This window comes from Hipposideros armiger, unplaced genomic scaffold, assembly GCF_001890085.2.
Source record: "Hipposideros armiger isolate ML-2016 unplaced genomic scaffold, ASM189008v1 scaffold_25, whole genome shotgun sequence".
In the NCBI taxonomy this organism is placed as follows: domain Eukaryota; kingdom Metazoa; phylum Chordata; class Mammalia; order Chiroptera; family Hipposideridae; genus Hipposideros; species Hipposideros armiger.
This window is the reverse complement of record NW_017731375.1, coordinates 2721090-2744922: the sequence shown is the minus strand read 5'-3', so window position 1 is coordinate 2744922 and position 23833 is coordinate 2721090. Positions and strand designations below refer to the sequence as shown.

Sequence of the window (23833 nt, the reverse complement as noted above, 5' to 3'; positions counted from 1 at the left end):
TCTGAGCAAATCGTGGCAACCCTGTTCTTCTTTCCTCCGACAGTCACGTTCTTCCAGCTTCCCTCGCAATTGGGATCGGCATTACAACCAACGAGGTGTTAATAGTTAATGTGGGACTTCCCCTGAATCCAGGCCTATTATATTGCCAGTGTCATCTTTTGCTAGAAGAGAAAAGAGCTTACATTTGAGAGTTAGATCTATACGTGGATACGAATGTCTATGTTGTTTCTGAGCATCCCAGGGCAAGCTACTTATTTTTGGGAAACCTCAGTGTTGTCATTTGTTAAATGGGGATAACATCTACAATAGAACAATGGAATAAGGAATATGTGGGACAAGGGCTCAATCAGTGAGATTCCTTATCCAATTAAAATTTATGAAAACACACCCGGCTCAGCCAATAAACACTCTTGCTGGTACACAAACCCTGCTAATTCCATGTCCCCCACAAAGTCATTCTGGTTTAACGCTCAGCAGAAATAAGCATATTTATAAAAGTAAAAATTTTTTTCTTTTCAAAAGCCTACTTGTTAGAGATAAAGAACCACATGTTATGTAGATAGTTGACAAATTTCTTTTACTTGTTTTTGTAACCACGATTGTAAAAAAGCAAACAGTGCTAATGGCCGCTTTGGTAAAAACACACAGTGTTTGAGCCTAGGAGGGATTACATTCTTTGGACGGGTTTTATCCCCAGGATGTCAAAGCCCTTGGCCATGACTGCAGCCACGGCTTCACACAGCAGCATACGCCACATGTTCACCTTCAACACTTGTCCTGAGAAGACAGAAACAAGAGTACAGTCATTCATTTGCTTTTCTGTTTGAAAATCACTATTAAAAGAGCCTGTGTTACGTCTGGATTTTACTGAGAAGTGAACAGCCTAACCCATATGTGTTTTGAGCTTTAACTAGAATCACCTTTACCTTAAACTATAGAGAGAGACAATCCAAGAAATAAAGGTGCTCCTGTTCAAGAAGTCTATTTTTATCTGATAACGAGGACAAGAGATACACAGGGTTTGCAACGATCAGAACTGTACATTTCATATTTCTTTTTAAAATTTAGAGTTGTTTCCCAGGCCTCATGGTCTGAAATAAGTATAACTTAATACCATGATAATGGTGGAATTTTTTTTTCCTAATAAAGTTTCCGGTCACAGACATGAGCCTCTGAAATGTCTACCTGCCCTATGACACCTTGTTTCAGCCTCCTTCATTAACTATGAAACTTGACAGAGCAGAAAGCCTAAGGTAAGAAAATATACCCCTTTTTCCCCAAGGGCAGTTCCCATTATCAAGAACCCCCAAAGACTCATTCAGGGACCCTCAGTCACACTGCTGTGTTGGAAATGTCCTGTTTCTAATGAATGGTCTTCATTGTTTTCTTTGGAGGCTTTCGGTTTCATGCTGTATGCCTGTGTGTGAAAAACTAGTCTGTTTTGGAACGGGATGAATTCCACTTATGCTTTTATCAGAGCTGTAATAGTTTAATTTTGTCTGTTATATATGATATGGCTCACTGTGCAATTGTTTGGGGCAAGGGGGGGGGCAGTTTTCATAAATAAAACAAGTTGAAACGCACCCATCTCCAATTCAAATACATGCCTTCCCCAACAGTGCCCCATTCCCAGCACGCCCACTGGGGGAGACACTCACCAGTTTGTCGATCTTTTTCCACACAATAGCAGCTATCGTAGAATTCAGTGAAAGTGGTTGCCAGCTCATAGATATAGTCACAGAGAGTGTGGAGAAACAAGTCATCTAAAATCTTCTGCAGAATCTCAGGGAACCGTAAAATGCACCGGCCTAGTCTCCACTCCTTGTCATGGTCCAGGACGATGCGGGTCTCGCGCGCAGCTTTCTGGAGCACCTCTTCATCAATATTGGCCAGCCGTGCAATAGACCTGAAAATTCAGAACAGCCATCGTTTCCTCTGCCAGACACATTCTTCTTTACCCGAAAACATGTAATATGAAATGACTCATAGAAATTAGGCGTTATTACTTGATTCAAAATAAAACAATGTTATGCCCACAATTACCTGATTCTGGTGAAGGCATACAACAGGTAAGCAGCTGTGTTTCCTCGGTCGTCCAGCATTTTGTCAAAGGAGAAGATGTAGTCATTCAACCGGTTATGGGAAAGATCGGCATATTTGATACAGCCATAAGCAACGGATGTCTGGGCGGCCTTCAGTTCCTCTGGGGTTAAGACCTGGTGGAAAAACAAACGAAGAAAATACTTCATAGCTTGCTGACCGCTGCCTTGGTCCTGGTGTCTCATAGGCACAAGACGAGGCTATGAGTATCTAATGGTGCTCCTTTATCAACAAACTGTAACTATACGGTGGAGAAAACTCATAGTGTCACCGTAACATAGTGATCAAAATAAACATTAACATTTATGAGACTTATCAACATCATGTGCCTCCCAAAATAATGAAGAACTCTTGCCAAGACTGTATAACTTGAATTTCATTATGAGGAAACATTAGACAAATCCAGCTGCAGGGAATTCTACAGGAAAACAGACCAGTACCCTTTGAAAGTGTCAGTCATGGAAATCAAAGAAAGAGCAAGGAACAGCTCAGGTTAGAAACGACTACAGAGATGGGGTGACTGAATGCAGCATGTGATCCTGGATTGGATACTGACCTAGAGAAAGGGTATTCAGGAGACAAATGGGGAAACTTCATCAAGTCTACAGATTACTCAATGGTATTGTATCAATCTTCATTTCATGATCGATAATCCTACTATGGCTATGTAAGATATTAATATTTAGGGAAGCTATTAAGGGAATTCTTTGAACTACTTTGTAATTTTTTGTATGCCTAAAATTACTTCAAAATGAAAGGCTAAAACTATGATTAAGGTATTAAAAAATCAGAGGAAAAGAGGAACAAAACTGGATAAAAAGAAGCAAAATTTCAAAATATTTGGAATGTAGAACACAATACCTGAAGTAGAAAATATTCAAAATGAAGCAGAGAGAGAAAAAAAGTGAAAAAGAAAATCAGTATGAGACACACATAGGACACAATTGAAGTTCTAACACAGGTAATTCCAATTCTGGAAGGGACAGAATGGGGCAAAGGTGCAATATTTGAAGAGACATGACTGAGAATTTTCCTGAACTGATAAAATAATTCAGCCCACAGGTTTAGGAAGCTCAGCAGCTCCCAAGCAGGAGTTAAGCACAAAAGAAAGAAACAACTTCCCCCCAACCACAAACCACAACCAGCCGCTTCTTAGTCAAAGGACCAAAACAAAGGCTAAGAGAAATAGTAAAAGTAGTCTGAGAAAAATATAAATTTTTAATCGAGCAATAATAATAAAAGTGATATTCAAAAGAAACTATGGAAGCTAGAAGATAATGGAATGCCATCTTTAAAACACTGAAAGAACAGCTGCCAAACTAGAATTCTATAATATACCTAATAAAAATATTGTTCAAACTGGAGGCAATATAAAGATGTTTTCAGATAAACAAATGCTGACAGAATTTGTCACCAGCAGACCTGCACTACAAAAAAATACCAAAAGGCGGGCCGGCCGAGTGGCGCGATGGTTAAGAGCTAGCTTGGGACGCCAGAGGGCCCCGGTTCGGATCCCACATGAGGGCCAGTGACACTGCCTTCTACAGCTAAGATGCTGAACAACAGCTCAACCTGGAGCTGGGCTGCCATGAGTCGCTGGCAATGGCGTAGGCTGCAGCCCCTGTGGCAGTGGGTTGCCATGGGCTACCGTGTGTAGCCAGCCAGCAGCCAGCGTGAGCGGCCATCCAGAAGCCAGCGACTGATTTGCCTCTCCCAGGAAGAGTGCAATGATGGTGCCAACTTGGGCCAGTGAAGCAACGTCCTCCACAACTAGACTGAATAACAAAAGGAAAAGCAACTTATCTGTTCTCCTTCCCCCAATTCCCTGCCCGCACCCCCCCCCCCCCGAAACGTTGTATTCGGATTAAAAAAAAAATACCAAAAGGAGATCTTCAGACTGAAGGAAAATAATCCCAGATAGAAGTAAAAAATTGTAGGAAGAAATAAAATGCACAGAAAGAGTAAATATGTGGATAAATTTAATACTGATGGTTTAAAATAAACTGGACAAAACTTTAACAGACCCTTCACAAAAGATATCTGGGCCAGCCGAGTAGCTCAGTTGGTTAAAGAGCTCGCTCAAGAGTTTGAGCTCTGAGCAACAGTGGTTCGATGCCCGGCCCGAGCTGAGCAGCTGTTGAGCTGCCAACAGGTGGCAGGATGGCTCAGCTTGAAAAACAAAAACAAAAACAAAAGAAGATATCTAAGTGGCCAAGAAGCGAAAGAAAAGGTTAGTCAACATCATTATTCAACAGGGAAATGCAAATTTTAACCACAGTGAGGTGCCATTACACACTCATGAGAACGGCTAAAAAACACTGACAAAAGCAAGCGCTGGTCAAGATACGGGGCAACTGGAACAATCACATATTCATGGTGGGAGCTCCTTGGAAATTTTTAATAAAGTTGAACATAAGCCCACCCTACAACACAGTAATGCCACTCCCAGATATACACCTTAGAGCAAAAGTGGATGTACCGTAAAAGGGCTTGAATGACAATACTGAACTTAGACTTTTATTCATTAACAGCCAACAAATGGAAACCCCAATGTCCACCAACAGGGGAAAGAATAAACACAATGTGGCATATTCGTACAACAGAATATTATTCAGCAATAAGAAATGAACTACCGATATACCCAGAAAACACCACATGGCTTTATGATTTCATTTATATGAAGTTCTAGAATGTACAAAAGTGATCTATGGGGACAGAAAACTTTCTGGGGTGATGGAAATGTAACTTGATTGGCTGGTGTTACCAGGCGCATATCTGTATGTGTAACAATTCACGAAGCTTCATATTTTATTGTGTGCACATTAACTTAAAAAAATTCTTGCTGGACTGGCCAAATAAAAGAGCCAAAGTAGTTTCTGTCGTTGTGAAGACTAAACAAATTATTAGATAACTAAATTTCCCAGTTTTCAACTGCTTGCACCAGATTTGCCTAGGCCAGGACTCAAAGGCCAAGCTACTCTGGGGAGACACCAGCTGGGTTTGCTTAGCTACCACCTACTAGAAGTAGAGAGAAAAATGATTTTACATTTCGTTTTGCTTGCAAGTTTTTTTAAGCGAGTAGGTGGAGAGAATATAGCCTGAGGTTCCACCTTCATGCTCTCTGGATCATCAGGGGTCTATCTGAACCAAACAAGAATGTTCCTCCTCAAAGGGACCTTTTCTTGTGTGTGGCTTTTTCATGTCTGTTTTTAATCCTATTGTTTCTCCTTCTATAATTTTACCCTTCTGTTTGCAGTAGTAATGTTCATTCCAAATATCACCTGACTTGCTGGAGAATAAAAGACATAAGACCCTTTGAATCTCAATCCTTGAGCTGTCATCCCCACCTTAAAAAATGCTCTCATTGCAGTTTCACTTTGATATAGTTCCTCCACATTCCAGACAAGTCCAACCACAATCCTTTCTAAGGGTGCTATGAAAGCCATTGTGTCCCCTACTCTGAAGTGTCAGCAGTGGCCTTGGGTGTTGACTGCTGTGACTGCTCTACCAGAGTTCCCCAAGAAAGGAGCTCGGCAGACGTAGACTCTAACGGAGGCTGGGGGCTCACCGGCCTCAGTCTGCAATGCTCTCCCATCACTGGTTCAAAGCAGTGACAGATGACCTGACAACAAAAGGCAGAGACCACATGCACACTAACCAAAGGGAAAACGGCCACGGCCTTGTGTGAACTGTATTTTCAAAATAAATGCACACCAATTCATGAAACAATCTTACTGTGCAATAAAATCTGAGTAATAGAAGCCTGTCCCAAGCCGACTGACTCCTTATAATCCTTCCCATTTCTCCCAATAAAACAAATATGGGAAAAAAAAAAAATCACAATACGATGCATGGTGCACACTATGCAAATGAGGCCTTCGAGCACCTTGTCTCTCTCCTTTTCCTTCAGTTTGTCCATGGATCGTTTGAGTCCTTCTTCCAAAAGGTCCATGAGGCGCACGGTTTCACCTGAACGTGTTTTAAACTTCTTCCTAAAAAATCCAACAAAAGTTCTCATTAAATAGATTTTGAAATAGACCACTGACTTAGAAATCTTTGAAAGTGAAGGTCTGACCCCACTCTATTCCAGCTGGCAACCAGGGAGGGTGCCAAAAAAAAGAGAACGGGGACTTTCAAGTGTCTTCCATCTGTAGCCCTCAACTCAAGCATCCTATGCATTAGGCTCCTGGCAGCTTTCTCTACATGTTCACCTTTAATACATTCCCTAAAAGGGAAAGAAAGAAGACGTTTGCTATTTTGATCATTTTTCTGAACACAAAGTTTGGCTTAGCAGTTTTACCTTAGAAAAATTATTAATAAAATACACTTTGCTTCTAGAATTGTTTGGAGGTAGGCAAATTGTTAACTGGAATCTCAGTTGCGTTTCTCTGCATAGGAATCCCACTTGTTCAGTGCTAACCAACCCTGGATGCGTATTGGAATCAGTTAGAGAGCTTTAAAGAACAGGATGCCAGGGTCCCATTCATGCTTAACTAAAATCTGACTCTCTGTGGGTGGGGCAAAGGCACTGATAAGCACTGTCCTGGGCAACTGCATTCTTCAAAGCATTTCATGAAAACTGGCTTTTACCTATTAAATAGGAGTTTGCACAACACCGAGTAAATAATTTGTCTTTTTCTTTCAAGTTAAAACTCTTTCAAACACAATGGTACAAACAAAGCGTGCTTTTCTATTGAACACAAAGCCTACCAAGATAACTGTAATACTTCCTACTAAAGTTATATTTTCAGGGTTGCCTTAGAAAGGATCTTCTTGACCTTTATCACAGAATTCAAACTCCTTTATTATCCCTCAAATGTATTAAATACGTCATGGCTTTCCTTATATGCCATCCCCTCCTTGAGTGTCCAACAGCCTCCAGATTTCCTGTATGATGAAATGACAGCCATCATAAAACCTAGCCAAAGTGCTAAGGAAAGCCTTCCTTAAGATCTCTACTTTGCAATAGCTGGTCTGTTTCGTTACTCCTTACCTGTGTCTGCCTTAAATTTTTGTTTATTTTGTGTGTGTGTGTTTATGTCTCTAACCAGTGGAAGGATGCATATCTGAATACCAAAGGAACTTTAAAAAGAGAAGTCTAATACCAACGTTAGGCCTAGTAAGTCAGTAACCCCTCTGGTGGGGCCAGGGCTCCATGGATACCTCCCCTGCTTCAGGAGACAGGCTCCGTCCGGGAAAAGGTCACGTTCTCTGTATGCATTGTCATGTGTACAATGTGCAGCACCCAGCCAATGCCATGCACAGCAGGTGTTCAAAAGACAGGTGTCCACAAAGTATCGGGAAGATTAAATAAAAGGAGAATTATTGTAAGGACTCTAAAAACAGAAAAAGTTCACTAAAAAACAGGTGGCAGAACCCGGGAACATTTTAATGTCAATATTTAAAATATGGTAGGCTGCCACTGGTTAACTGTCATTGAAATTATTCTTCATTTTTCAGGGTCCAGCATGCCGTAATTACATGATGCTGAGTGTGTGAAAATATAAAACAACGACGAAAAAAGAATCAAGAAAAAAATCTGTTAGCCATTACATGATAAACAAGTTAAATGCTAAATATGAACACTGGTGATATCAGGAATAAAAGCAAATTTGATAATTTCACCCACCTGTAGGAAGAATCATCTAAATGTTAGACCAAAAACCCATGTTAAGAAATTAAGATACATAAGCTAACCAATATTTAACTCATTGGTTAGCTCAGCATCTTCTCAGGACCAGAGACATTGTAATAAGGACCCAGTGTCTTCTGAGTCCAAAGCAGTGCAGCTCTACAGAAGATCCATGTTATATTTAAAAAATGTCTGCTGTTGATGTCAACAACAAGGTCTTTGATCGCCATATAATCTGTATCTAAAGTAACATCCTGACACACCTCGCCTGCCTCTTACACGCTTACTTGGGGCTTTTGCACATTGGCTGGAGCAGCCTGGGCTCCTTCCCGTGGATTTTAGAAGTATTACCATCTTTGTGTGATCATACCATTTGAGCCGTGTCACCTAATCTAAATCTAAAATGCCAGATTTTAAAGGCATGCTGATTAATTAGCTGTGATCCCAAGGCACTCTTAAAAATTCTGTGCCTTTGAATTGATGAATACTGTATATAAATATTTGCTTTTATTTACCTTTTCATTTCATAAACATTGGGTAGACTGTGGGAAAGAACTGGAAAATAGAAAAACTAAAAATATGGATATTAACATGTAGATCTCAATAAATGTAATATTCTTGAGATGAGCATAAAAATGAAAGGTGTGGGCCGGCTGAGTGGCGCGTTGGTTAAGAGCTGCCTTGGGACGCCAGAGGGCCCCGGTTTGGATCCCACATGTGAGGGCCAGGGACACTGCCCTCTACAGCTAAGATGCTGAACAACAGCTCAACCTGGAGCTGGGCTGCTGTGAGTCGCCAGTGACGGCGTGGGCAGCCAGCAGCCGCTGTGAGCAGCCGTCCAGAAGCCAGCGACTGATCTGCCTCGCCCAGGAAGAGCACAATGATGGTGCCAACTTGGGCCAGTGAAGCGATGTCCTCCACAACTAGACTGAAGAACAAAAGGACAACAACTTGTCTGTTCCCCTTGCCCCAATTCCTTAGCACTGTTCCCATCCCCTAATTCCCCAATAAAAAATAATTAAAAAAAAAAAAAAAAAGCTGTGAACCTTAAAATTAAATTGGACTCTCAATAAACGTCTACATGTTGGCTAGGTGTTCAACAGTGAAGGAAGAAACAGACATTTACAAAATGCTTGAAATATATCAATGACTATTTTGTTTGCATTGAGGAGGTACTGTGATAGATTTCACAATTCAGATCTGCGGGAATGGAAACCCTTTTTATCATCTGTTAAGTCTATAGTCTGGTTTTCATTCAACTTTGTACAACTCTCCCTAAAAGGCTACATTCTCTGGCAGTGATAAGATACAAGTATAAAACAGCTCAGCTGATTCACCATTAGAGAAGATGAAGACTTAAAAAAAAACCCCTGTGAACTAAATTTAATTCTAATATGGTATCAAATGAGATGCAGACTCTTCCAGGGAAATCTGGGGCTCAGGTATGTGACTCCCACCTTCGGGTTGTCCAGACTTACTTGTCTTCCCCCAGGACCACACCAAATCCAGCATGAGACACTCGGGTTACTTTAGGGTCATACCAACCGATCATTTGAGCAGCAGCAAATATTGTCTGGAAGTGCACAGCCTACAAAACAACAGAAATAGGAAGTGACTTGCTAAACGTTCTAATAATAAAAGAAAAAAGGCTTAAAGCTGTTGCACTTAGGAATAAAGACATGGGAAATTCAAATCACTCACGAAACTCGTAAGGCAAGTGTAACTATAAAAGCTCTTTTTTATTCCCTATGTATGAGAAACAGTAAGAGCAGGACTGTTATACTTTCTATGTTCAAAGGTGTTTCACAGGGAAATTAACACCTTTTCCAGTTTACGGAGACAGGCTGGGAAGTGCCCAAACCCTGTTCTGTCAACTATGTTACAGTGCTGCTCTGGATTAGTCCTGGGGGAAAATTTATAGTCTGCTAGTGCCAAACGGCACAAAACTCACCATAGCATCCCACCTCCAATCAGACAATGTAAGAACATATAAAGATCTACAGACTCACTTGTCCACTGTCCACCACATAGATAATCATATTTGCTTTCTCCTCAAATAGCCTTTGTTTAATAGCAGCCAGGTCCGATGTGTCATAGGTATAACCTCCATCTGATTTTACTATGGTTAATGGTATGCAACATCCTGGGACAAATACAATCTTCCTGCCGTCATCCATTTGCACAAATCCTAAAAAAATAAATTTTATCATTAATGTTAAAAGAACCCTTCCTATCTGGAAGATGCTAAGAAACTTATTATTCTGAAAATAGACAAACAAAAAAAAATAAAGAAAGAAAGAATCATGCATTTATACTGCTTGTCTTATGTGACAAAGTTCTGTACAGGGGAATTCCAGGTAACAGACAAAGGAATGACAGAATACTACCACTTCCCAACCTCTAATGATGTAATGGGTCGAAGTCATGGTCATTAATAGCTGCTGAAACCTCTAGAAGAAAGTCTAATGGTGAAATTTAAGGACCAGGCTGACAAACATCTGAACCCACTGAAGAATCTTAACATCATAAAAAGAGCCAAACAAGCATTGTCTGCATTCTTGGAAATAAACAAATGGCAAAACAAAAAAAAAAGGAAGAGAACACAAACCGCAATCTAATCAAGTCTCTTCAGAAAACACAGAGGAATTATGTTAAATAACCCACATGGGAATTTCTGTAAAACAAATAAATGGCCCAGTTTCTTCAAAAAGAGACGGAAGGGTCAGCCGAGTGGCTCAGTTGGTTAAGAGCTCGCTCTGAGCAATAGCGGTTCCATGCCCAGCCCGAGCTGAGCTGCCAACAGGTGGCAGGATGGCTCAGCTAAAAAACACACACAAAAAAAAACAACAACAAAAAAACAAAAAGAGAGGAAAGAGGGGGTTACCGGTTAGCTCAGTTGGTTCGAGAGTGGTGCTGATAACACCAAAGTTGCCGGTTCGATCCCCTGCGTGGGCCATTGTGAGCTACGCCCTCCCTAAGAGTCAACTATGCCATTGTAGCATGAAAGCGATGTGTAACCAATGACCATGGCTGTTCCAATAAAATAAAATTTAAAAAGGGTGGGGGGGAAGAGATACCTATATATTTACAGAACTTCAGATATATATTTAAAAAATGTCATGTTCAGACTCTGAAAAAAACCTCTCATAATTAAAAAAAGATTATGAATCAATTAAACTCTGACTGGCTATTGAATGATATTAAAAAATTATGATTTTTCATGGAGTGATAATAGTGTCATGATTTTGGAGCTGGAGGAAGAGGCTAGTTCTGATGGAAGCTGTGTACAGACATATTGGTTGGCCTGTATTTGTAACTGCTGAAGTTGGGTGATATGTGCATGGGGGTACTGTAAAATTTCTCCACTTTTGCCTTTGTTTGAAATTTTTCATAAAAGTTAAGAGTGCCTACCTTTATTTTCAAATTCCTTTACAACATCATCCATTCTATCTTGATAGAAGGATTCCCCCCTCTCTATTAAAGAGATATCCAACGCATCGTAGATTTTATTAAACTCTAGGAAAAAAAAATGAATAGTTAAGAATTTAAACAGGAAACGTGTATCTTTTATTAAAAGAAATTTATTATTTATTGAAATATATGAAAGAAAATAATATTAAAAAATGTATAATACAGAACATTTTATACATCCTGCCATTTTAAAAATGTGTAAAGAATATGGTAAGACACACACCAAAATATTAAGTCAGTGGGACTATAGAAAATTTTTATTTTCTTTTTTCCTGTCTACATTTACTTTTTTCTACAAATAGGCACTTCTTAACTTTAAAAAAATTAAAAAATGTACATGAGCACAGAGAGAAAAGCCTTTCTTATTTGTACATCAAATATTTACTAAATTTTCTTACAGTTTTCCCTGATTTGTACCATTTACCTGTCTGTCTAGCCATGCATCAGTGGCACAATATTACCTATGGTAGCATTATAAACCATTTTATTACCAACTGCTGAAAACAGCCATCACTACCCTTCTTTTTCAAAGGTCTACTGCCTATTCTTGTCCATTTGTTCTTCAAAGTGACTTTTAAAATTATTTTGTCAGGTTTAAAAACTTGAAATTGTCTAAAAATGACAAATGAATTTGGAGAACTAGGGGATTTTGCATGCTACTTTATTCAGACATTCTATTACATCTGTTGTGTATTTGTCTTTTGTTCTACACTTTTCTGGATAAATGTATCCCTTGGTGTTTTATAGCTTTGGGTGCTAATGTGAATAGGATCTTTTCTTTTTCTTTCCCAATTAATTTTTGCTGACTTCTGAGAAAACTGAATTTTGCATCTGCCTGTCTAAATAAACTTTTATTCTTAGTTGTTTCAGTTTCAGAAAATATTTAAGAAAAAAAATCTATTTGCTAGTCCTTATAAGTTTAACTTACAAGGTGTCACTTAAGGTCAATTCTCAAGGATACTACACATGCAATAGTATTTGTTGAATGAATGAACAGAAGCCCAGAAACTCACCCTGGCGGGAGACATCACAGATAAGCTTCCAAGCTTTTATGAAATCTGGATTTTTACTCTGGAGCAGAACTACACATTGGTACGCTCGCTTTTTAAATTCCTCCTCAGTATCAAATCTCTTCTTGGATTCCTGTGTTAAAAAAAAAAGTAAGGTTTGTAAAAAGAGCCAACCCTGTATTTCTATATTAAGAATTTGCTCATTTCTCAAAAAACAAACAAAACCCACACACACACAAAAAAGAGCCAGGGAAGTGAAAATTTAGAATACCAGAACAAAAAACAACAGATGTGTTCTATCTTAACAGTCAAGAATAATGTTATAAACAAATGTTCCAAAGAGCCATATTCTTTTGTTAGAAATAATTTTTCCTGAAAACACAAAATTCTCACCATAGCACTACCTCCGCTTTTCTAATTCACACAAGCCTACTCACACCAATGCTAGTGGCTCCAGTAGAGGAAAATATAGCTAACAGGTAGGACTGTTAGGGCTCGATTTTCCATTCTGCATGTGGTCCTGGATGAGTAGTAATTATTTTCTTTGTAACTAAAAATAGAAGTTCTTTCATTGCTTTATTTCTATTTTTGAAAGACGCTTATTGTAAAAAAAAAAAAAAATTATATATATATATATATACATATATATATATATATATGTATGTATGTATATAGCTCATCCCATTCCAACCTAACCAGTGTTAACATTTTGGTGTATAACTAGACATTTCTTTGCAAATACATACCTTTGTGTTTTAACAAAAACTGGAAATATATGGCTTTTCTTTTACTATGGTTTTAAAATTTAGCAATGTATTATAAGCATTTTCTTGCATTAATAGATATGCCTCATTACATTCAGAATACAGAATTCTAGGAGTGATTAAGACATTAGTTATTTTACCTGTCTGGTGTTAGTAAACATTTCCGTTGTTTTCAATATTTTCATTATAAAGTATTTAACAAAAGACAAACTTCCAAAAACAAACAACAAAAAAACCCCATAAATGTTTATTTTTTTAGAATCTATTGCTCTGTATTAATAACTACTGCAATATAATCAATAACAAATGGCAAAACTGTCAAAAGGTGGGTAGGGTAGATTAAATGAAAAAGAAACAAAAGAACAGGAAAATTCCCTAAGTACATTATGCCTTAATAATCAAGAATTGATTGTACTATTTATTTTCATTTCTTAGCAGCCACAGTATGTATTATTTATTTTATAAATGACTTAACTGAGGTATGACAGGATTGTACCGTTTTCCTGTAACACAACCAGAAACTTCATAATCTCTAAATTTAAAATCCAGATGTCTATCTCACTGTACAGCTTCAGTCATGAGATCTAAAAACGCTGGCTCATTCTTTTATTTCTCTAAAATGTTTACTTTTTAATGCAGCAATCCTATTCTTGGAAAGTTGTCTTATCATTAGGATATAATTTTAAATAGGGAAAAAAACCTACATGGACAAAGTTGTTCACTAAACAAAGAGCCTCCACAAAAGGGGGAAAAAAATCCAGAGATTAATGTAAACTTTGGTACACCAATCCAACAAAACAATGTGCAGTCATATCAAAGTAACATAAGGTTTATAAGAAAATGTTAAATAATTACAATATAATACAAACAATCACAAATGATGTAATTGATGTTTGTATATGGATGAGTCAAAAAAATCAAAAAAAGCTGACCAGTGATTGATTTGAAATTATGGTTTATGGAAAACTTGTCTTTTATAAAACTGCTTTTACATATACTCAATTTTTTCACATATACTCAACATTTTCAAAATATTGTGAAGAAAACAGCATAAAAAATATTTTAAATATTGGGCCGGCCGAGTGGCAACAGTCGCCGGTTTGATACCCGGCCTGAGCTGAGCTGCCATTGAGCTGCCAACAGGTGGCAGGATGGCTCAACTAAAAAAAAAAAAAAAAATTAAATACTAAAATTTTGATTAACAAACTCCTAAATTCACTTAACAATAGGTAATGTGCTAGAATTCAATTTCTAGCATACACCAATACAAAAGCAAGGATGATATGTTAAAGGGTGGGGAGTTTAGCAACTTTTATTTACCCCCATGGTTTGTTCAAATACCATTCTGAACTCCCTAAGGAAGACGAGTAATTATGTCAAATGGTAAACACACCAATAACATAACAATAAATGGTATCAAACCTTATAAAAGGCCTGCAGATCCCCAATAGGAGGTGAAACTGTTAGGTAATCCGGAAATTTGTCTTGCAGGTGAGCGATGAGCATACCGAACTGGGTCCCCCAATCTCCTACGTGGTTTAATCTAATACCAATCAGAGAACACAAAATAATTTTTAAATGATAAATATGTTTAAATTAGGGGAATTCTATTCCATTAGGAACCACTACCATTTAAGTGCCAGTACATCATACTTAGTAATATCTTCTTCATTTAGTTGTTTCCTCAACTGGTCTGCAAGCTCCAGGAGAGGCAAAGACAATATTGTTGTTTACCAATACACACCCAGTAACAGGGGCTGCACACAGCAGCCTCCAGGATTCACTAAGTGACTGAGGTTTCTCTCAATGGATGGTCATCTGTTTACTGTGTACGTAACTGGGACAATGACAGCTGTGCCAGTGTCGGTCATTACCACAATTTCATGAAAATTTACCTTCTCAACCCATTTTCTTAGGGTAATTTATATACCAGTGGTTCTCAAATGTCAACAGACAAAATTCTTCAATATGACAATCCAACCACTTCCCATCCCTCACTGCTTTTAACCAATCTCAAACCACCAGATCATCTCTTAACTGGATTATTACAATAGCCTCCTAACTTATTGCTGTAGTTCTCCCTTCTTTGCCTAGCTTCTTCACAGAAGCCAAAGCAATCTTTAACTAGCTTACAGGCACACCTCATTTTATTCCACTCTGCTTCTCAGACATTGCTTTTTTTTTTTTTTAAACCAAACCGAAGGCAAGATCCTCCACCAGCGAAAGCACTTATGCCTCACTTTATTGTGATGCTCGCTTTATTGAGATGGTCTAGAACAGAACCCGCAGCATCTCTGAGGTACGCCTATACATTGTTCTACTATTACAATTAAGACTCTCCAATAGCTTCTAATTACGCTTAAGAATAAAATCCCAATTTCCTACCATGGCCTACAAGGCCCAGCATAATCTGTCCCTCACCTATGTCTCCCCATGCTAGAATACAAGCCCTCGGTATGCAGGAGGCACTCAAGAAATATTTGTGGAATGAATGAGGGGTGGGGGGTGGGGCCTTTTCCTTGGTTCTACTCCGAGAGAGGCTACAGTTATTAGTTCAGAGAAGTCCAGGACATGATTCATTTTAAAGGCCTATTACTGGGTAAATAGAAGCAGAACCATATTTATGAATCACTGATTAAGTCAAAGATTCTTTCTCAAGTGACACGTGTTGTTTCTGTAGGAGTCTCCAACGGGAAGAGCACATACCTCAGCACGTCATACCCTGCAAATTCAAAGAGGCGGCACATGCTCTCTCCTATGATCGTTGACCTGAGATGGCCTACATGCATCTCTTTAGCTATGTTGGGAGAGGAAAAATCAACTACAACCTAGGATAAAAAATAAAAAGATGTTTTTATAGACAACAATGTTGTACTACAAGTATGTAATGTGATAAATATAGCTACAAGGGCCACCATATTATTATAAGTGAATTGAATAACACATTGTTCACCTTAAATTTACACAATGTTATATGTCAAACATAGTCAATAAAAAAGGGATTTTTTAAAGAGGTGTAAACATTTTATTCTGCTAACACATTCATTAATAACATATTTTAACAGTAAACTCAGACTTAAACAGTAGCTTGGCTTGTAATTTAACTGTGTTCGGTTTTCTGATGAATCTACTTGTTCACCATTAACTGAAAAAGGATCAATTCATTTATACAAATTATTTATTCTCTATTTCAACAATAGCGCAAAAATATTAGCTGGCTACCTCAAATACCTTATGGAATGAAGTGAAAATAAAAACCACATAACAAGCAAGACCCAGGAGAAAGGCTACATCACTTATGTTCATAATCCCAAATATTAATGATTACATCTCAATATAAATGAAAGCCATTTCCAGTTACAGGACTTTTCACACAGGTCTAAGGTAGAGATGAGTATCAATTGAAAACTGTACATATACCTTTTTATGCTGTCCAAGAGGAGGGAGCTGAACGCCATTCACCAGGAGATTGGTCAGCTGTTCTGATACAAAGTCCTTTCTTAAATGGATATTAATAAAACCTAATGAACAGTAGGAGAGAGAAAAAAGAATCAGAGAGCTTCCTGTCTTGAAGGGTTGCTCACACCCAAAGGCTTTCTCCATCTCACTTGTGCTGGCTCGAGCTCGGATGTGGCTCTGGCAAAATGCTTCCAGATTCCAATGCCACCTGGGGGCCTGACTTAAGCTCTCTTATCAGCTCCTGTTTCAAACAATACCTCTCTCCTGACAGGTTCATACTGGATCCAGGGCCCCTTCACTCTCAGCAAATGCTTTGTTCACCTCGTAACAGAAAATAGCCCTTTCACCACAGATTTACCTCCCATTATCTATCTCCTTTTTGCTGATGAAACACTGAATCATGAGGTCAAGTAACTCATCCAAACTCGGGCAGCTGTCTAAACTAAACCCCCGTTTCATCTCAATCCAAGGTGCTTTCACCATCTTATTCAGTATACAAGTCTTAATCCTACATTTATATTTAAAAATGGTTTTCATTATTTTATTTCAAAAAGGACTCAGCATCAATACAGCTACTTAAGAAGGGTAACAGTGTCATACCAGGACCAGCAATTTCAACTTTTTCAATACATTCATTGTCTGGGAGGTGTTTGGTGATGTTTTCGGCAATTTCTCTTGGATTAACTTTCTGTTCCTTGGTTTTGAGCATCTACAACACAATAGAAACGATTCATTACACAAGATGTTTCAGCAGCAAGTTACTCAGAAATGCACAACTGACTAAGCATTAGAAGCATTTGACATAAGACCGATCAAAGGGCAGAAGCAGAGAAGTGCAATGACCTTTTGTAAATGGAGAGATTAAAGCACCAATGCTCTTAAGAGGAACACAAACGTGCCAAAGCCACGTGATCTCCATTTCAAAATGAGTTGCCACAAACATCTATAGCTTTTTAATGAAGACATAACAAAGTCTTGAATTATTATGCCTGTCTCCAAGATATTTACGTTTCTAATTTTCCAATCACGGAGGTGTGCAACATGCATTTAGGTAATAAACAGCACCTTTATGAACTCAACCCCAACACAGACACACAAAATTATCTGGAAGAACAATCTGGACTCTTCAGATTAACCCTTTCTATTTAAAAAGAAAGCAAAAAGTCCCAAACCAGGAGCAATTAACCACACACACATTAGACAGTGTACCTATTAAAAATAGGGAATTCTGACTGGAAATGAAATATGTCAGCCCACAGCTATATCAAATATTTGATGGACATGCTGGCTGGTAAGTGGCTAACTTCCAGCACTCACCAGTAACACACAACTAGGTGGGACACACAGGAGGGAAGCACCAAAACAAAACGATCCCTACTACTGCCCTTAAATATTGAGAATACATATAAAATTTAACTGAATAATCAAATCGGTGCCTTTTTAAAATGAAAAACATCTCTCTCCCTTTCTCAAGTTTTTCAAATTGTAGAAAATGTTTTCATTCAGGATACAACCATTCACTATTATTTATATAAATAGAAATGATAATGCTGCTGCTGCTGCTTAAGAAAATCCAATCACCGAGAGTGCTTTGTAATAATACAGTCACCTGAGAGATACCCATAGCACTATTACACTGGTAGTCCCCAAACTTGGGCTGTTGACTTGGTGTCACTATTAGAGGAGGATTTTCCAAATCTGGATACGCAGCCTTAATGGCACAACCAAAGACCTCTTGTAGGCGGCTATTGATGTTAATCATATTTTTACTTGGTCTGTTCCTTTCTGCTTGAAGGCTCTGTAAGACAAGAATGAAAAATATATCAATCAAATATAAAATTATCATATAACATTTACCCAAATATTTTGAGAAATATTTAAATGTCTTAAGAAGAACCAAAAGGTAACGTACACTCATAGTGTCACGCTTTCCTATCTGGGATATGCAGAGAAAGGTAACAGGACAAGTCTGTCCCACAGCACCTGACACACACATGGGAAAGGCTCTGAGTTCTCCTATGACAGTCATATCAGAACAGACACTGGGAGGAGGGAGCAGAAAGTGCTAATTCTTCTTAGCTTCTCTAAAATTCTGAGAAAAATAGTATAAAATTTGATATGTATATGTCAAATACTGGGAGTGAAAACTCTATGGGGATAAACAAGTAAAAAAAATGCATTCATGTATTCTCTTCATTAAAATGTTGACCTCTTCCAGGCACGAAATGGAGCAGTATACTGATAGATAATATCAATATATCAAATAGGTTGTTTTGTCTATTAAATAATCCCATGCTGGGTAAGTACCTATTTCTCATTTTCTTTGCAGTGGACTATATTCACTTAAGATGGTATATGACTAGTTACCTCTATTACTGCACGTATCATCCCTCTGCAAAATTAGCGGTCTGCACTGGACTTCTGGGCGCAGGGAAAGTGCTTATTCATGGCTCTATCCCCGGCACCTAGCCCTGTGCCTGGCACGGAGCAGGTCAGGAAATGGTGAGTGAACACATATGCTTTTAATGGAGTGTAAGTGAAACACTGCAGCACACTAGTCACAACTTGATGTTAATCAAAATGTCAGTGATGAACAGTATAAATGGCAACAACAATTAAAGCTATTATTCGAGTAGTACTGTGTCAAGAACTGAGGCAAGTGCTTTATTTATATGTATTACCTTACTTCATCTACACAACAAAACTGAGTTTGTCACTTCTATCACCTTTCCATGGGCTAGAGACTGAGTAACTTGCCAAAGACAACAAAGGTTAAGCGGCAAAGTCAGGACCCACACTCAGTACTAAGGAGCAAAGCATCCAAGCTCTGTGCTTCCTCATCATCCCCGCTAGTACATGGAAAAAACTGATTCTTAAACGTACTAAAACACCGATTTCAGTTTTTAGTTGATCAATAATTGATTCCCCTCTGTGGTGACACTCAAAAAAAGGGAAGATATGCTTTACACAATCCAAAGATTTCCAATAGCAAATACTGAAGTTTTCTAGATACGATCCTAAGACCCCAAACCTACTCTAAATACATCTCAATCTTTGTATTTTTAAAGGATAGGGGTACCAGTGTATATGCATATACGTATGTTTTTGTGTGTATATATATATATGTAAACACACATATATGAATCCACTGTACTTGTTTTCTGCACCATCCAGTTTTGTGTTTGATTATATTTAATGCTTTTTCCCAACCTGTTTCATCTGCGCAAGTCTTTTCTCCTCAAAAATGGTAAGCTCCAGGAGGTTAAGAAATATTACATAAGGTACGAGCATCTCTGCTATAACTCAACATCAGCTTTCTGAAACACCTCACATTATGCAAAAAATTTACATCCTAAACATAACAGAGCTTATGAGGAAATTAGCATCAAAAGCAGATTACTCAAAATCATTGATTTTGTAACAAGGGCACTATCACCAACAGGAATCTTAAAATCATCACTGTTAAAAAGGTATCTAATTCCTAAAAAGTACTAATTAAATGAGACTTTATCTTCTAAAAAGATAAGAGGCATAAGGAAAGGTTAGTGGCCAGTTACGGAAAACAAGAGTAAAATGCCTCGGAGGAGGCCACCCAGTTAAGTGTTTCTAAGTCAGATCATGTGGCTGAAGTGAGCCGGGGCAGAGGTGGGGGGAACCGGTGTCCCACACAGCTTTTCCTTCTGTGGTGTGCTGTTTTCCGCTGTGTTCGTGGACCTCATGTTTGGCTCAGCCCATGTTACTCAGCAGGCCAAAGTATCTGTGAAAGAAGCTATGTGCCCTCCGTGTTACCCTGACAGCACTCTCCTATTTACACGTTAGAGCTCATTTGTATTATGGACACGTGTATTAGAATACACTGTACTTCCTTCTGTATTTTGTCCCTCATAGACACTAGCAGATATTAGGCATGTAATACTACTTTTGAATTGAAATAGAGAACGAGTATAAATAAGTGTGGAATGAATGAAGTAATCAGAAAAGGGAGATATTTCTGGGAAGGTCCCATGGTTAAGGCACTTTGTGATTTTAGAAGACTCAAACAATGCTAATAAAGCAGAACAGGTCACACGCAGGTAATAAGACTTCCTGGGAGTGGGGCAGGCAGAGTCTAAGATAAATAAATCAGATACAGGGCCAGTGCAGCCTGGCTGGGAGTAGTTTACACAGCAGGACAATTACGGGAGTGAGGTCATTCTCTAGGATGCATCATCAGCAGACCCAAAAGGCAGGCTGAAAACAATTAAACCCCAAATGAAGCAAGCTCAATTTTTTTGATAAAACTGATAAACACTGTTAGATTATGAGGTCAGTAAGTAACAAAAGCGCTACAAGCTTTATGGAAAAAAAAATGTTCTGAAATATTAAGTGGAAAAAATAAAACACAAAAACACCAGCCACTATGACACTTTATGTAAAACATAAAAAATGAAATCGCAAAATAACCAACTTTGGGCAGTGAGGAACTGTGGGTGGATTTTAAAACACTTCCCTTTGATTGAAGCGATTATTTAAAATTCAAAAAACCATTTTTTAAAAAAAGGCACAGGCATACACTCTTGAAAGAAATGTCTCCACCCTACCCGAAGCCAATGTTAAGCTGGCCAAACAGTAAGTGTCATGAAATGTTTCAATGAGCCCTGGAGGGCAGAACACCAACTTCTCCATCACTTGCACCAACAACTTAGTCTTCACTTGCTTCAGGCAGGGGAAAAGAACAGGGTTTTTCTCCTTTTCCCCCAAATTCATCAGGGTTGACTCGCAGAATCTTTGACAACCAAGGGTTTAAAAAAAAAAAAAAGGTGCGAGAAATCAAACTGCAGGATGAAGCCAGAGCTCAGCGTACTCACCTTTCGAAGGATGTTCAATCGATACTTCAATTTTAAATTTTCTTCCTGCAACTGCTCCAAATTTGGAGAAGCGTCTAAACAGGCAAAGTTTTTCAACCGATCAACTTCAGCAGTCAGAGACTTAATCTCTTTTTCCTAGGAAAGAAAAGGCACGTTGTTCAGTCCAGGATGATGGACGACTTCCACGATGTCATCAATTGTTCATCAACTTCCTTCCTTTCCCCTTTCCCCCCGGGCATGGCAGGGGTGATGGGAATGAAGGGCTGTCTCTTGGTAAGGGGTGACATTAGCCTATTACCTTGGATACTATGAACAAATTAAGTGTGCGTTTGGAGGAGAGGACTAGGATAAGCCTCACATCCCGAGGCTCTTTCCTTGGCTCAGGTGTCGGCCCTGTTGCCCTTTCTGGGATAAAACAAGTTTCCCATTTTTTTCCCCCTCTTTATTTCCAGTGTCTTATGTCCTAGACCACGCTTCTTCCTCTAATATCTAAAACGAAAAGATAAACCAATTCGGAAGGAAGTAAAGCTTCCAACCTAACCTCATTACCAAGGGAGAGAGGCCTCCTTTGAAATTTCAGTATGTTTACGAGGCCATACCTACAGCCAAACAAACAAACAAAAAAACCCCCGAAAACGGTGGCATAAACAAGCACACATTACGTTCCGGGCGTTGAGCTGAACATTTTTCAGAAATTCTCTCCATAACTCTTACGTTAGCTCCGTGAAAAGGGACTTGATAGCTCCCCACTGACAAAGGACATACGAGTACGCTCCACAGGGAAGGACAACTGACTTGCCCCACGTGCACTTTGTGACTGCTGATTCAGTACTACAAAGCAGTTCCTTTGATAAGAATACTTCAACTCCTTTCCTATCACCCCTCCCTGGATGGGCATCAAAGGTAATGGAACCGTTTCGCTTTCGCTTCTATAAGCTGGGGACACGGAGGCAGAGAGCGAACTGCTACTGGACAGTGAGCCACACGATGGGCTGTTCGGGGTTCCTCCTGCTCCGTATCATGGGCAGAACCGCGGCCGAGCCGCAAACCAGGGCGCACGTGTGCGCGCAGGGCAAGAGGAGCGCTGTGGGGAGGGGCTGGACTGAACACGCGGGGCTCCGGCCGCCCGGGACGCTGGTGTGGAGGGTCTAAGGGAGGGGGCGGGACCCTCCGTTCCCCTGAACCTCACGGCCCCGGGGGGCCTTTGGGTTCTTCCTCTCCCACCCCGGGGAGAGCGTCCCCGGGAGGGCGTTCGCCTCCGAGGCAGCGCGGGCCCGGGTCTCGGGACCCCGCCGTCGGTCCGCGTCGAACGGAGGCAGGACGGTCCCCGCCTCGCTGCCGCCTGGGCGGGAATTGGCGCCTGGTCCCTCCCCTCCAAGCCTTTCCACCGGCCCCATGCGGCCCGACCTGCTGCTGCAGCCGTGCGGAGCACTCAGCCACCAGCCCTTCCATCCTCCTGCCAGCGCCTCACGCAACAAGTGGCCGGAAGCGGAAACGGCCAGCCCTGCCCGGAAGCAGAAACCCTCCCCTCCCGCTGTCTCCAGGCCGACTGGGCGCCTCCGCCTCTGCTGCCCCCTGGCGGGATCCAGGAGGTACTGCGGGGCGAATCCGCGGGAACATCGGCCAGGATGCGGCCTGCCGCCGGTCGATTCCATTGTTGGGGCGAGAGAGGATTTGGGGGGCATCGGACCGGAGCTGCTCTGTGCTTGGATGACTTGGACAGGGGCACTTAGCTAGAGCCGATGTCGCTCAAAGACTTCAGTTTGCCCCTCTGTGAAATGGGCACAGAACTAACAAAACCTATTTATTTATTCAACAAGCATTTATTGGGCACATCAGTATGCCAGACACTAGTCCAGGAGCTGGAACACAAGCTGGAGAAAAGTGCACGTTCCCGCTCTCAGGGAGGTTACATTTTAGAGTGAAGATATATATCTATATCTATATATTTATTAGCCCCCCAAAAGGAAATATCAATCGCAGATAGTTTTAATTGCCAGGAAAATAATGTGGAGTGACTTGGGTCAGGGAAGTCCTCTCTTGAGTGTGTAACATTTGAGTTAAAATTTTAAACAGCTACCCTGGGATGTACGTTTTGAGAGGACAGGTGCCTTGACCATCTTGTCCACTCTTCCCTATAGCCTCAGTACCCTAATTTTTTTTTTTTGTTTCTGTGCCCCATGTAAGAATTTTTAAAATTCATACTCCAGGTAGATTTTTAAAAGTTGACATATGAAAACTCTCACCACAACTTTAAATAGTAGGAATGGACTATTTTCTGGCATGTTGCTTCTCATGTAAGTGCTCTCGTGTATTTTCATCAAAACTGTGGAGCTGCAAATTTAGCTCATCCAATTTATGGAAAATATCTACCATATTAATTAATTGGCAAAGCTAGTCCTCTGTCAAATCAAATAATCCAAATCAGATTTTAATTTAAAAGTTTGCCTTTATTTTTAACTTTTAAACGAAATAAAAGTGTTAATATGTCTCCACGACACCTTCTCATTTCTTAATTCTGAGAGAAAGATGGATGGAAGGAGGAATGGA

The 23833-nt window shown here is 39.7% G+C and overlaps 1 protein-coding gene across 1 annotated transcript; it reads right to left on the bottom strand.

Moving 5' to 3' along the window:
• Window positions 1-560: 560 nt before the first annotated feature.
• On the bottom strand, window positions 561-22776 carry RARS1 (arginyl-tRNA synthetase 1). Its single transcript, XM_019635979.1, has 15 exons — window positions 22691-22776; window positions 21284-21418; window positions 18046-18234; window positions 17037-17145; window positions 16398-16498; window positions 15684-15805; window positions 14400-14520; window positions 12217-12346; window positions 11144-11248; window positions 9742-9920; window positions 9211-9320; window positions 5987-6092; window positions 2044-2216; window positions 1659-1906; window positions 561-777 (listed from the first exon to the last, which is right to left on the bottom strand). The coding sequence occupies exons 1-15, from the start codon at window positions 22733-22735 to the stop codon at window positions 668-670; spliced, it is 1983 nt and encodes a 660-aa protein (XP_019491524.1). The 5' UTR covers window positions 22736-22776; the 3' UTR covers window positions 561-667.
• Between the last annotated feature and the right edge of the window lie 1057 nt (window positions 22777-23833).

Bases quoted from the DNA above. Each gene is read 5' to 3' on its own strand.
- RARS1 (XM_019635979.1), bottom strand. From the start codon at position 22,735: ATGGAAGGGCTGGTGGCTGAGTGCTCCGCACGGCTGCAGCAGCAG. The intron at 12,347-14,399 runs GTTTGATACCAT...TTTTTAACACAG, and splicing joins ATCTGCAGGCCTTTTATAAG to GAATCCAAGAAGAGATTTGA. The intron at 9,321-9,741 runs GTGAGTCTGTAG...GTTGTTTTGTAG, and splicing joins ATGTGGTGGACAGTGGACAA to GCTGTGCACTTCCAGACAAT.